Source organism: Hydra vulgaris, chromosome 13 (genome assembly GCF_038396675.1).
Source record: "Hydra vulgaris chromosome 13, alternate assembly HydraT2T_AEP".
NCBI lineage: Eukaryota > Metazoa > Cnidaria > Hydrozoa > Anthoathecata > Hydridae > Hydra > Hydra vulgaris.
In genome coordinates, this window is record NC_088932.1 from 49,630,094 (window position 1) to 49,645,000 (window position 14,907).

Consider the following 14,907-nt stretch of genomic DNA (forward strand, 5'->3'; position numbering starts at 1 on the left):
TATATTTATGGTTAAGGGTATATATATTTATTTTATTAAATATGCACCAAGGCTAGGATTTCTATAGCGTATGTTTAAATGCATATAGGTGATCTTTAAATACATTAAAAGCCTTAGCGTTTTCGCCTTATTTTTATCGTTACTAATGATTTTCAATGAAAGATATATATACAAAAAAGATATATATATATATATATATATATATATATATATATATATATATATATATATATATATATATATATATATATATATATGCATATATGCATATATAACATCGGATATGGCGTGATATTTCAGTGGGGGCCGGAGTACAAAAAATAATCATAAAACACCATATAGTTCAACTAAAAACCTTCAAAAATATATCCATCTAAACAATGGGGGAGGGGGGAACACGTCCACCACGGCTCTCCTTCATTTTCTCTTCAGTAGTCCTTTTATCTAACTAAATATAAATTGCAAAAAACCGCAAAAAAATAAAAATAATTTTTTTAAAAACATACTTCTTTAACAAAAAATTTAGACTATAATAATTATTTTCTTTTTTGCTTAATAATGTTTTTAACAGAATTGTGGCTTTGAAGAAAGCCTAGTTTTTGAAGCAAACAAAACTGTGACATCCATAGCTAGAAAGAGTCGATTCTTTAGTACGCAAAGGAAACCACATCCAATGATATCTAAAATAAAGTAAACCCATAAATTAATATCGCCATACCTATTTATGATGCCTTATGGCGCGGATAATAAATAAGGATGCCTTATGGCGCGGATAATAAATAAATATATAACTGTTATTATTGCATTAATAAACATAATCAATCTCTAAAAAAATATGAACCGGTTTAATCTTGATATGAAAAAGATCAACATCCATCGAAGCAATCGTGTGGTTTTCATCATGTTGCGTAACCTTGCAATGATAGATAAGATAAAATATATCAGATATATAAAATTAAAAAAAAATTAAGGCGAACAATTAACTAATGTATAATAAATTAACATGTAACTGTTATTACTGAATTAATAAATATAATCTTGAGGTCTTTAAGATAAACATCTACAGTAGCAAGCTGCCATCATAGTTAAAACCTTGCAATAAAAGATAAATGAAATTATATTAGATATTTAGCACAATAACTGAAAAATCCATTATAAATTAGAGAAGATAAGAATGATTTCCTAACTTAAAAAAAAAATTCAAAATCACTTAACTCCTGATACACAACACATTTCCCATTACCAAACAAAAAAATCGATAGAAGTAGACCCTTCAATACTTTTTAACCTGAAATATAATATATTTGATTATAAGTTATAATGAAAAGAAAGTTATATTGTGTTAGCGTAACTATCTGGTAATGGCATATGCCATTAGCCTAGAGTGTACTGATTTATTGTAACTAAACACTTACATCTCTAAATCCATGCAAGCAAAAGTCTGTCTTTCTGGGTAGAAACAATGTATAGCCACCATTATGATTAACATTAATTGTCATGAGCCAAGCAATTTGCTTATGTCAAATAGTAAATGAGCTTTGGTTTCCCATAGCTCGTTGCAACCAGGTCAACCCTTGTTGGTTGTTGGATATCGGTAACTAACCGACTACCTAAAATTACATTTCTATACATATATGTATATACATATGTGTATACATAAAAAGAAATTAAATAATAATAAATCTTTTCATTATCTTAAAAAAAGGGGAGGGTAGAGAATATGATATACATTAGGCACTGTAAAATTTATTATAAAAAACAAAGATTAACCTACTATCTGTAAATAATATCTGTTAATGCAAGTTTATAAGACATACTATTATTTAAAATAACATATACCTTATTACACATTTCTATTATGTTATCACCATATCACCACTTATTATGTCTGCAGAAAGTTGATATTTGCTCACATCATACTCAACACCATCATCATCTTCATTCTCTTTTGGTTTCCAATAAGAAACTATATATACATCACTTTTCTTCTTTTTAATGCCAACAATTCTGCCGTAATATACATCCTGGGTGTTAGTGGCATTATCGAACCACATGTGGCAAATACTTCTTCCAATAGAAGCTCCTATAAGAATTTCTTCAATATCTGAGGCCTCATTATTTTCTAGGTCAGGAAACATTTCTTTTACCTGATCAGGCATGCAATTTTAATATTTTTTCTACATTTCTGCGTTCTTTGTTTTCTTTTTTCTGAATTTTATCTGCTATTCATTTTATCAATTCTAACTTCAGGTCATTATGACATTGCATATTTGTAAACCGCTTTTTTCTGGCATTAGAGATAGCCCATAATATCAACTTGTTTTGAATATCATTTGGCTTTTTGCATAGCAGTGCAGTTGCTTTATTTTTGCAAGCACAAAGTTTTGAAGAAAGAAAACAAAGAGTGGCATTTGGAGCTTTGTGCTTTGCAGCGCTAAACATACCCATAAGTTCTTCTGAATCAATGTAGTGAAGCCTAGCTGACTTAGTCTAGATTTTAAGGTGATCATTAGAACTCATTTCAAATTGCCGCTTGTACTGCCTGTCAATGACGCTAATAACTGCATTAAGGCAGTCAGCTAATGCTTTACTCATTTCATCAGTTACTGGGCAAAAGCTGATTATTGAATCAAAAACTACATCTTCAATATCATTACCAAAGAAATCAGTTTTTCGTTTAAGTAGAGATAAAGGATTCTTGCTGCTCTCAATAAGAGTGTTCCGAACATCTTTTACTACCTGAATGCCAGATATGTAGTCAAGTCCCGTACCTGGTGCAATATAAAATTTTGTCATCCAAGGACCAGAAAGTAGCTTTCCAATTAAAGCTAAAACACACAACTCACGGATACCTAAGGTGAAAAAGTTAATTAGTAACAAAGAATAATCTTTGTTTATAATAGTCTTTACTCCCCGTTAATCTTGCAAGTGTCTATTTGTAATTTGTATTTGTAACTATATTTGTAGTTAATTCTATAGCCTATAATATTGTGTAGCACTTTATCAAATGAACTGAACAGGTATAAAAAAGAAAAAAGATACCTGTTTCAGATGTAAAGTCTTGAAATAAAATATTTCGCAGACCTCCGCATAACGCCAAGCCAGAACACAGAAATATCTTCAATATGGCATAATGATGGATCAAAATACCACACGTGTGAAAAAGCATATGTAGTCTGTTGCCTCTATAGCGCCGTAGCAATCTTATGGGCAACTCGTGTTGGTCCAAAAAGGTTACAAAACTTTTTGGATCACCTATGAATATCATAAAAAAGCTCATTTTGGCAATTGCAAGAAGAATGTGAAATAAAAACATGCACTAGTTATAATATCTTATTTTAACTCGAAATTTTATTCAGAAAACTAAATATATTTAAGTAAAAGAATGGTTTAGATTAGTTAGAGTACCTTTTGCATCCTTGTAGCGAAGTTTGTTCAGCTGTATAACAATGTTTGCTGCAATGCAGTCTCTTCCAAAAAGTTTCCCTTTTGAAGTCTCTAATGCTTTAAGTGAAGACTTGACAACAGCTGACAAGAGCTGGTCATTGTGTCTAAAGGGTGAAGGTGACAGTTTAGTTCATTTAATGATTTCTGCCAAACAAGGTTTAACTTTGCGATTGTTGCATGGTTTGTTGCAACTCTGTCACTCATTGTATTTGTTATGTTCCCAATAATAATGCTTCTTACATCAGTATATTTGAGCTGATAAAAATCACTATATAACTTAGCGAGATTATCAATAGACTTTGTAATATGACTCTGATAGTCATACGCTGTACCGCCAGGAAGTTGATCAATAGCTACAACCATACATACTGATTCTGTTGTCAAGTGCACAGCATTTACATGAACAACCTCCTGGGTTGTTGCTGGCTTAACATTGCTTTTTGATAAGAAAATTTTCTTTGCGTGGACGTCAACTGTTGTTTCAAACAAAAAATATGATTTCGAAGTTTTTTAAACTGTAATTTTTTTCTAAGTTGAGAAATTAACTTTTCCTTACGAGTAATAACTTGATTTAGATATTTAAATCTGTATGCTCTAGCCTTTGTCTTATCTTTTAAACCTTTAATATCCTCTTTATGCTTTCTCTTCTTAATTGCCATTTCGTTTGCCAAAATGGTTAATCTCTTTCTCATAACCTTTTTTCTGGGACTCAACTGGTCAGCTCTCAAACTGGATAGTGGTTCATGAGAAGAGGTTTTTAAAGTAGAACGAGATAAAGTAGGAGATAAGTGATCACTATTTGATACAGATGAAACACTGATTTGTTGAGAAGAAAATGAAGAACATGTAGGAAAGTCAATTGAGGTTGCAATTGATTGCGATGTTTGTGCCACAGCAGATGTTGTTATTTGGTATGCAAAGAGCATGTTGCAGATGTCAACAAATGGTTTCGAATTTCATGAAAAATGGTTTACAAAGACTTTCGATGTTCTAACTAGTTGCTGAATCTGACTTATACAAATTTTGATGTTAAAATACTTACCGATTAGTTCTACAGTTACTTTATATGAATCGTTGTTAGTTGCAAATATATGCAGTACATGTCCATTTCTACAGCCAATATTTAAATGAGCTGGTATTGGAAAATTACAAGCTAAATAAGTTTTAGCTTTACCATAAAAAAGATTTGTTTTCTTGTGAGGTCCCATGATGCACTAAATTAAATTTAACAATCATAATACTACTATTTAATTGGGTCAGCTATTAATCATAATTAAATGATTTTAAAAATCGTCATTAATCTATAAAAAAAATTTTAAATATACGTATAATTTTTATATATCATATAAGGTGGCTATATGGTAAATTATGGGTATGGAAAAAGCTGAGAAAATGCTGTTTATATTTTTAATCAATTTTATGCAGAATCATCGTAAAATAGTGTTATACAATTTTAATTTTAGCATTTTAAATTTTATTTGGCAGAATTTTGCCTTTGCACTAATTTTGGTGGGTGAAAAGAGTTAGCTATCAAAAAAAAAATTAATATATAACCACCTTAATTATACTTGTTAGTTTTTGTGTACATCATTTAACAATTTTAAAAAGAGAAAACCCAAATATCCTTAGTAGTAAAAGGCTATTAAAAATAAAGTTTGTATAACAGTTCTAATAAAATATATCATTATAATGAATAAAAAAATCAAAAATACTAAATTCTCCACTGTCAAAAACCGCCCCTCCCCCTTAACACTATGTAACGGAAGTGGAAATACATACCTCCACTGCGCGGAACAATAGGTCATGTGGTCATGAATATTTTTTGATGAAATTTGGCAGGCACATAGAAAATAGATGTATACAGTTGCCTTAAAAATTTTAAATATGTACCAACATGCCTTCAATATTAATGCACCTCCGGAACAGAAACAAAATTTTAAAAACGAATGAAAACCACTGGTAACTGTAAAAAAAAAAACAGAATTTATAACAAAAAGCAACAGTAACAATAGCAGAAACAGTTTTATAAAGTGTAACAGTAACAGTAACACTAAAAGAGGTGGAAATGGTACCTCCACTGGGTCGAAAAATACGGTATTTGGTCATGAATATTTTTTAATGAAATTTGGCAGGCACATAGAAAATAGATCTATACAGTTGACTGGAAAATTTCAAATATGTACCAACATACCTTCGATATCAATGCAGTGCCAGAACAGGAACGAAATTTTAAATAGCAATAAAAAAACTGAAAAATTTATTACACGTAAAAAAAAACCATAATTTATTCAAGATAAAACATTCTACTTTTTTAATAAAGTCTAAGCTGATATAAAATTCTAAAAAAAAAGACAAATAAATACATCTTTACCACACCGACTTCGAGCACGCTTTGAAAAAAAAATTCACAAATTTTTACTTTGAAATCGGTGCCGTAAAAAGCCAGATACGCACGTACCTACACATTTACTTGAGAAGGTACTTAAAATTTAAATTATTAAAAGCAAAAAGTCTATATATTTTTAAACTTATTTAAAAAAAAAAAAGTTTTAAGCATTGTTTTTTCGAAAATGAATTATTTATAACATATATTATTTAAATTATTTTATTAAACAATTACATAAAAGTTTTATGTAATTAATGTAAATAAAAGTTTTATTAAAACTCTTGCTTATCTATAAGGATAATTAATAGTGTAATGTAGATATATAGATATATATCTATATCTATCTATCTATCTATCTATCTATCTATCTATCTATCTATCTATCTATATATATATATATATATATATATATATATATATATATATATATATATATATATATATATATATATATATATATATATATATATATATATATATATATATATATATATATATATATATATATATATATATATATATATATATATATATACAGACACACACATAACAACAACAATAATAATAAGCTAATTAAGTTAAAACATTAAAAGTTCATTTTACTGGCAAACAATTTACAACATCCTCTACTATTGATAATCCTATATTCGAAGTCTTGATTACAGGTTCTTCTCCTTTAAACTCTTAAAGAAAATTAGGGTAGATTACAAAGACATTTCCTATATCATCTTCAGTTTTGATTTTTTCTGCTGGTATTATTTGCTTGTTAATAATGCATTTTTTCCAACATTCTGATAGATTTTTTGTTTCCGATTTTATAAAAGATGATCTAAATGCCTTAGTTGAAGTAACGAATCAGTTGGTCTTGAATCATCTCGAAATGTTATTCCTTTATCGGTTTCATACCATCATACATATTGCTCACAAATATAGTCAGATATTCTTTCCAAATGACTTTGCCATGCCCATGGGTATTTTTTGATTATCCAAAAGGGAATATGTGATTTTTTTCTTTCGAAATGTAAGGCATCCTTACTTACTTGGTGTTGATCTTCTTGATGATTGGAAAATCCTTTATTAAATAAATGATGACTTTGTAATCGTAAAAGGCTATTCACAATAACATGATCATTATAGTGGTTTGTTGTGGTTCTATTGATAGTTTTTAACTCATTAAAAGTGTGCTCTTCTTCCTCTGTATTAGATGAGATTCCAGACACAATTCTTAACATTTGAGGACTGTGAACAGATAAGCATGTAAATATTTTCCATACAAAACTCGCATGGTAATTGATCTTGGTTTATCTTTCACTAGTTCTTTTAAATATATCAAGTGAAGAAAACTTTGGTTATGAAGGAAACAAATGTTTTCTATAGACCTTGTTGATTCATTGGAATATAAAATGCTCTGTATATTAACCATTGTAGATAGTAATTCAAATGCTAGTTGATCAATCTTACCCTTCAACACCAATACTAATTTTAACAAACTTTTTCTATAGTCGATTCCACGCTTGCACTCTTTGTTATCAAAAGACAAGGTAACCATATTTTTAAAATAATTTTTTTCATCTTTACTGAAATGATTGTCTATTTCATCATACAAATTTGATATATGACCTTTTATATCATGTAATGGTTCACATGGTAAAACTTCATATCTATCTAGATTTAAATTTTTCATTGATGTATTATCTTCTTGGTATAAAAGAGAAGGCAATCTTTAAATGCCATGCATTTCTTCATCAAGTTTAATTTGTAATTTGCTTTTTTTTTTTTTATAATAAAGTGCTTTCCTCTTTCTTGTAATTCGGTAACAATTTCATACTTCTTTAAATTTTTATAAAGTTTGTTTCGATTTTGGCGTATTTTTTCCTTGCTGCAATTAGTGCTCAAGATTTTGTCAATTCTGTCCTGAACACTGAATACTGTTTGGATTAATGAATGAGTTATATTTGCAGATTAGTGAATGTTTATTGGACACAACCAACATAGATATTCACCCCCTTTTTGTTGACCAATCTCTAATTGACAATCTGTGGCATCATCATTTGTCAAGTTGGTCAGACATCAACAGTGGTCAAGTTGTTAAAGAAAAAATTCTTTAACAACTTGACCACTGTCAAAACACCAGCCTTATTTTTCATTTTGAACTTTTGTGATAGTTTTGTAAAATTTATATATGTTCTTATTTCATAATTCTCAATTTCAGCAAAACATTCACTGTCCAACCAACTATATGAACCTATATGATTTTTTCTAGTTTTGTTTTGCTTCGCACTTGCTCGTTGTTTTGCCTGTTCAAATGTTTCAAAACTTTGACTTTTGTTCTCAGTTTTTTATGTTTAGAAAATGACATTTCTGTTCCAAACAACCTAAATGAAAAACTATTTTTGTTATACCTATAAAATTAACTATTTTTTTGAGCCATAACTACACCTTTTTGAAGGTTTAGCTACAAGGGAGCTCTTTGGAATAGATGGCACTAAACACTCAATTAAAGTAAATGGAAATTTTTTTTAAAATTCATTATCAGTCTTTTTTAAAAGAATTTTGGCATCAGCAAACCATTTTTGATTTTTCTTCGCCTGACTGATATAGTGTTAATGCTGCTTTTCTTCCATAAGTGATGCATTTTACTGGAAATAATGTTAATAGATGTTTATAGATTTTACTTTTGATACAACCCTTGCAATTTGAAAAAGAGTGCTGGGATTTTTCCATTTCTCCTAATTTATGCCAGCTTTTGCTCGAAAACGATTCTAATATTGTATTCTTATTTGTTTTATTTGATTTCGCTATAGATTGAATTTGATTTTTAATTTTTGGAAAGTTGCGACGATGAGTATCTGATGATACCATGAAGTGCTTGTTAAATATTAAATCGTAACAATCTATTTGCTCTTTCAGTGTTACTCTCGATAAAACAAGCTCGTATGCAATCACTTTGGCAAAACCACATGTTGTTAATAACAATAATAGACATCTCAAATTACAATTTAAAAGAAAATCTGTAACCATGAGCGAGATCTCGTCTCGTTCTCGTTTCTCGTTAGAAAGAGGACTTCTCGTGAGAAACGAGAAATAGAAAATTCTCGCGAGAAGTAGAACGAAACTTAAATATTATATTATTTTCCAAATTAAAAATTATTATAATTTACAAAATGCTTAATAATTTGTTTTTTTAATTAATTAATATTTTGACTCCGTGATTTTAATTAGATTTTTTAATTAGATTTTTTTTTGAATCTTCCATCTTTTAAAAACAAAAGATGGAAGCACAAGCGGACTTCATCGTCACCTCAAAAAAAAACACAGCCAAGAAAAAACTTATGACTCTTTTCTTCCTCCTCCTAAGAAGAAACAACGAACCATGGTCGAAATGATTGAAACAAATATGACAAAGACAATTCGATTCAAAAACAGTTTGACTCTGCAATGCTGGATTACTTTTGCACTGATCTGGCATCCTTTTCAGCAGTCGAAGAAAGAGGTTTCAAGAAATTGTTTGACATTGCAAACCCTAAACTGAGCCTTCATCACAGAACAACATATTCAAGAAAGCTTTCAATTCGGTCAAGAGAAGTTCAAGCTGGAATGAAGAGCATAATAACGGAGATTTCGCCAAATAAAAAATCTGCTGTATTTACTTCTGACCTTTGGACTTTTAGAGCTCAGGATAGCTACATCTCTTGGACTTTTCATGCTATTGACGAAAGTTGGAGACTACATCACTGGACACCCCTTGTCCAACAGTTCCCAGGCAGACACACAGGTATCTTAATTGAAGGAAAGCTGGATTCTTTCTTAGAAGAACTAAATTTGCCTGCTGATTTGCCAATGTACTGCGTGAAAGACCAGGCATGAAACATGAAACTTGCAGTCAAATTGTCAAAGCGCCTTAATCAATACTTGTGCAACAATCATATTTTGCAATATGCAGTTCGAGACTCATTTGGAATGACTGCTGGAATGGATGATGCGTTGCAAAAATGCAAAGATTTGACTTCTTTAACTCACCAGTCAACAGTTGCAGCTGAGTTGCTTGAATCAGAATCGGACGTTCAAGGAATCAATTTTAGACAGTTACGCCAATCTGTTGACACAAGATGGAATAGTGAACTGGATTGCATGGCTTCTGTCCTACATCTAAAGAGTGCAATTATCAGCTTATGCGCAAATGAAGATATTTTTTCTTCAAAGACCATCAGTGCATCACAGTGGAAATCAATCGAGGGAGCAGTAGAAATTTTGGCACCACTTAAAGAAGCTACAGAAACGTGGTCGGCTAAGTCTGTTCCAACAATTAACACTGTCGCCGATTCTCTTTATTTAATCCATGACAAAATTGATCAATTTGTTGAGACAGATGGAAAAAATGGCTACAATGTCTTGTATGCAAAAAACTTGAAAAGCTGCATTGAGAAAAAATTTCCTCTTTGTCACACTGGAAACTTATTGAGTGCTGCAGCAAACTAATTAAATCCTGCTTTAAAGGGACTTCACTTGAAGCTCTTCAAAAAATTTCAAACAACAAAAGAATGGTTAGCCTCACAGGTTAAGGATAATGTTGAGTGCCAACCTGTTGCCAGAGTCCTTTCAGCAGATTTGTCCCCTAATTCAAAACTTAAGCGCAAGTTAAACGTCAGACTTGAAACACAAGATCCAACATCTGAACTGAATCCTATTTTGAGCGAAATGTGCCAGTATGAATATCTCCCTGATGCCAAAAAAGACTTTCCGATTCTTGATTGGTGGATATTGCATTCAAATACATTGCCAGAACTCTCTTCATTAGCTAGACAAATTTTAGCTATCCATTCATTAGCTATCCATTTTAGCTATCCATTAGCTATCATTTAGCTATCCATTTTAGCTATTCCAGCAAGCTATTCCAAGCAATTATCATTTTAGCTATCCATTAGCTATCATTAGCTATCCATTTTTTCAGATTTAGTTGAACTTGCTATTCCAGCAAGTTCAACTAAATCAGAGAGAGTTTTTAGCTCAGGTGGAAATGTCGTCCGATCATCCAGACACAACTTACACCCAGAAAAAGTAGAACAAATCATCTTAATCAGAGAAAACATTGTCTTGTTGGAAAAGTTTGGGAAAAAAATTTTGAATTAATATTTGAAAAAGTTGTTTACATTTGACAAATGTTATTTGTGTCTATTTGTCAAAACCATGTTTACATTTTTTTTTACTTGGATTTTAATAAATTTGTTTTCAAAATTTGTTAAATTTCTCGTCTCGCTTTTGGTCTCACGAGAAGTACTAACTTCTCGTCTCGGTCTCGTCTCGGTTTGAAAAAACCTAGTCTCGCTCATGGTTAAAATCTGGCAATTTAAAAGTAAATGTTGAACACTAAAGATTTATATAAATGCAACATCATACATATTATTATATATAATATTACATATAAAATTACATATAAGATTATATATGATATTATAAATCTAATAATATTCACATGAATAATCGCACATAACAAAAATAAAATATAGATTTCAAAAAACTTTTTTGTAAAAAATATTTTGTTTTGAAATTTGAAATATTTCCCGCAATATCTATAAAACAGTTCCAAAACGAACGACTCAAATAATTAGATAATCAATTTACCGAAAATTATAGCCGAGCATAAGCAGAAATATAAAACAACCGAGACTATTTTTCTATACATTTGTCTTTGGCGCAGCCAAACTAGAGAACCTATATACTCAGAGAGCGGACATACGGAAAACGGCGGCCATGTTTTGCCAAACTAGCGTATGACACATGAATTCAAGTAAAATCAATTGAAACTTAAAAACAAAATAAAAAACAATTAAACACATAATTTTATTTTAAACAAAAACAAAAGATTTTATAAAATAAAACTTTTTATGTTTTTTTTTTCAAAATAATTTTTTGACAAAAATTTATTTGGAAAATTACTTAAAAAAAAAACAGCAAAAAAATAGTTGTACTCTACAAAATAACTTGACAAAGGTTTTACAATTTTTTTTATAAATTAGTTCTTAAGTTGAACTTAAACTTTTAGTGCCAATGCATGCATTGCCATACTCTTGCTGCCAAATTCACAAGAACTTTTTTTATTTATTTTCTTTTTACATAATAAACGCTTTTTTTTAAGGCTAAATATTTTAAGTCTAAATGTTGTAAACCTGTTTTGTAGCTTCAATTTAATTTGATGACAATTAGGATACAAAGTTAAACTTTTAATTTGTTCATCAGCATTAATTTTCTCTTTAAGCATATTATTACAATTCTTTTGGGAAACAAGGTATGACTCAAATGATCTGAATATTAACTCCATTTGTAAAAAAAATGCCAAAGTTGTTTCATTTGCAAAAATTAAATTTCCCACTTTGTGTTCTTTGTCTATAACAAACTTTGCATAATCAGCATTTACTCTATTTTTAGAACCTAGAGATTCAAAACAAATTGTGCAAACTTTTTCATCTTTTTTAACTCTAGAAATTATGTACCCTGCAATATTAAACAAACAATTATTCTCAGCATCACTTAGGATTAAGCTGGAGGTTTTATCCCAATCTTTGGGTAACACAATGCACTCTCTCTGCTGTGGCTTAAGCACCTTACTATTGACTATATCAAGAAAACCTGATAAGAATTGACGGTCATCTATATCATAACTGCCCTTTGATGATTTTTTTAAAAATTGGGCAATGCTTCAAGTTATTTTTGCATTGAAGAGCAGTAGGAACTACTTGTTTTGCACGTACCAGTGAAAAAAGATTTTCTAAGCAGTCCTAGGTAAATCGTGATGTCATTAGAAAATCAAACTTTTTTTCTAGAAGAAACTTATTTTGCAAGTTAATAACTGATGTTGTTGATAATATAACACCTAATTAAATAGGTTTCCACATTATTTTTCCACTTTGGCTTAATACTTTTAAACCACGAAATATCTCTATGACCTCATTTAAAAACGTTATTGTTTCATTGTAAACTTTGTTATTTTTCATACTAAGAGCCATACCAGGGTTTCAGGAAGTCATTAATGTAAACCATTTATCAATAATTCCTATAAACCAAGCAGTTGTGAGCATAGAATCGTCTTTTATTTCATTTGCAATAAATTTTAATCCGCAACTTACATCATGATTTATAACAGATGTCGCTCTTGATACTTTCATTTTGTTGAAATGTTTCTCATCAAGATGATCTGATGTAAGTTTATAAGCAAACTTCAAATCCATTCCTTCTTGATAGTCTACAAGCTTGTTAAGGTGTTTTGAATCTATAATTGGTGATTGAAGTTTATACTTTTCTTGAATCTTAGTTGTTATTATGAAATGTTTGTTACATAAGAGATGTTCTTATATTCTTTAATAAATGTGGCACATCTGCTAAAAAATCAATAGTACGAGTTGGATCACATGGGTGTTTAATTGAACTAGAAATAATGCTACTTTTAGTACAGCTAATATTAAAAGATTTCCACATTGCCTGGTTGATGGCACCCATATCAGAAGTAACACTATTAATTTTTAATCCTATTTCTTCAGTACAATTTATTATAAATAGGACAATGTTTTTTAAAACACCCCCATTAACAGAACTTCCAGTATAATATTATGCAACAGTTTGTTTCCACCTTGTAGATATTTCTCCAAGCATAAAAACTAAAGCATGGTTAGCTTGGCCATAATGTTCAGGTAATGTAACAAATCCATAATAAGAGCTCGTAGATGTGTCATAGTCAACATTTTCAGTTATAGACATTTCATCTAAAATTAAAATACATTCTTTTTCGTGAATTTTCATAACATCAACTTTAGTTTTCATAAAGTCAAAGACTTCTGTCAAAATGCCACTTTGGAATTTTAGACTTTCTAATCTTCGTTGTAGGGTACGTAATGATGGATATGGTAAATTTAAACGAAGTAAGTTTTCATAACCACTTTGACCACATGTAAAATTGAGTTCTAATGCTTCATTTATAGTATCATTTGACCATTTACTGAATTTCATATTTTTTCTACTAAGGGATAAAATTTGATCTTCTTTAAATATTGTTTTGAGAACACTAAATTTATCTCTCTTTTTAAAATTATGCTTTTGAATAGCATTTATTCTTGCTTTAGATTTTAAAATGTTTATCTTTTTCGTTTGAATAATGACTTTTTTTTCTAATTTCTCCAATTTTGCATTTAAATCTTGTATAAGTGAATTTTTATCAACGTCAGTAGCACAAAGGGATTCAGATACTTCATTGTTATTTACTTTAATCAAAATATTTTCCACGACTTCTTCACTTTCTATACAACTATTTTTCTTTTTTTTTTGGTATTGGAAAGCGCTTGACCGGATTTTTTCGCTTATGTTTCGGACTAACGTGGTTAAAGGTAGTAGGAATGGCATTAAGTTTGAGTCTTCTTGATCCATCTTCTCTGGTCTTTTCCCATTGATCAGCATCAAAGTGTGCCTAAATAAAAAAATTGAACGAACATTATGTATTCTTATTGATTCTACAATAAATTATTTCTAGGATGAATTACATAATATTTTGTTATGCTTACTTGACATAAAAAGCTTGTGTTTGTAGGTATCCAGTTAAGTCGTTTAACTTTAGAAGTCCAAATAGCCCACTGTTTTTCATTTCTCGGGAAGCATTTCATTAAAAATCCTTTCTCGGGTCTGTTATGGCAGCCTACTGCAGCACAACCAGGCATACTTTTACCTTTTAGGTCAAATATTAGAAAAAATTTTGTTGTAGTTTTTACTCTCAGTTAGTTTTTTTTGGAAAAAACATGGCGTCTAAAATTAAAAAAATTGAACAACCAATCAAAAACGATCACACGTATGTCCGCTCTCTGAGTATATAGGCTCTCTAAGCCAAACCATAAATAATTTATAAAATTATATTACTTTTTAGTGAACACGACTGAAAACTGTGCACATGACATACGTTAATCCCTTGCACATGACAAAGTACATGACAAACGTTATCCCTTTTGTTTTTGTACTATAAAAAACAAAGTTTTATTATTGTAAAACAGAAAAAAAGATGGTTTTTATTTAATTTTTGAGCTCTATGTTAATTT

The 14,907-nt window shown here is 29.8% G+C and overlaps 1 protein-coding gene and 1 long non-coding RNA gene across 2 annotated transcripts; both read right to left on the reverse strand.

The window, feature by feature from the left end:
• Nucleotides 1–529: 529 nt before the first annotated feature.
• LOC136090141 (uncharacterized) lies at nt 530–1,164 on the reverse strand. Its single transcript, XR_010643201.1, has 3 exons — nt 1,020–1,164; nt 842–913; nt 530–680 (listed from the first exon to the last, which is right to left on the reverse strand). It is a non-coding gene; the product is annotated as an uncharacterized LOC136090141 (long non-coding RNA).
• A 546-nt stretch (nt 1,165–1,710) lies between these two features.
• LOC136090265 (uncharacterized) lies at nt 1,711–3,188 on the reverse strand. Its single transcript, XM_065816529.1, has 2 exons — nt 3,043–3,188; nt 1,711–2,852 (listed from the first exon to the last, which is right to left on the reverse strand). The coding sequence occupies exons 1-2, from the start codon at nt 3,167–3,169 to the stop codon at nt 2,491–2,493; spliced, it is 489 nt and encodes a 162-aa protein (XP_065672601.1). The 5' UTR covers nt 3,170–3,188; the 3' UTR covers nt 1,711–2,490.
• Nucleotides 3,189–14,907: the final 11,719 nt, after the last annotated feature.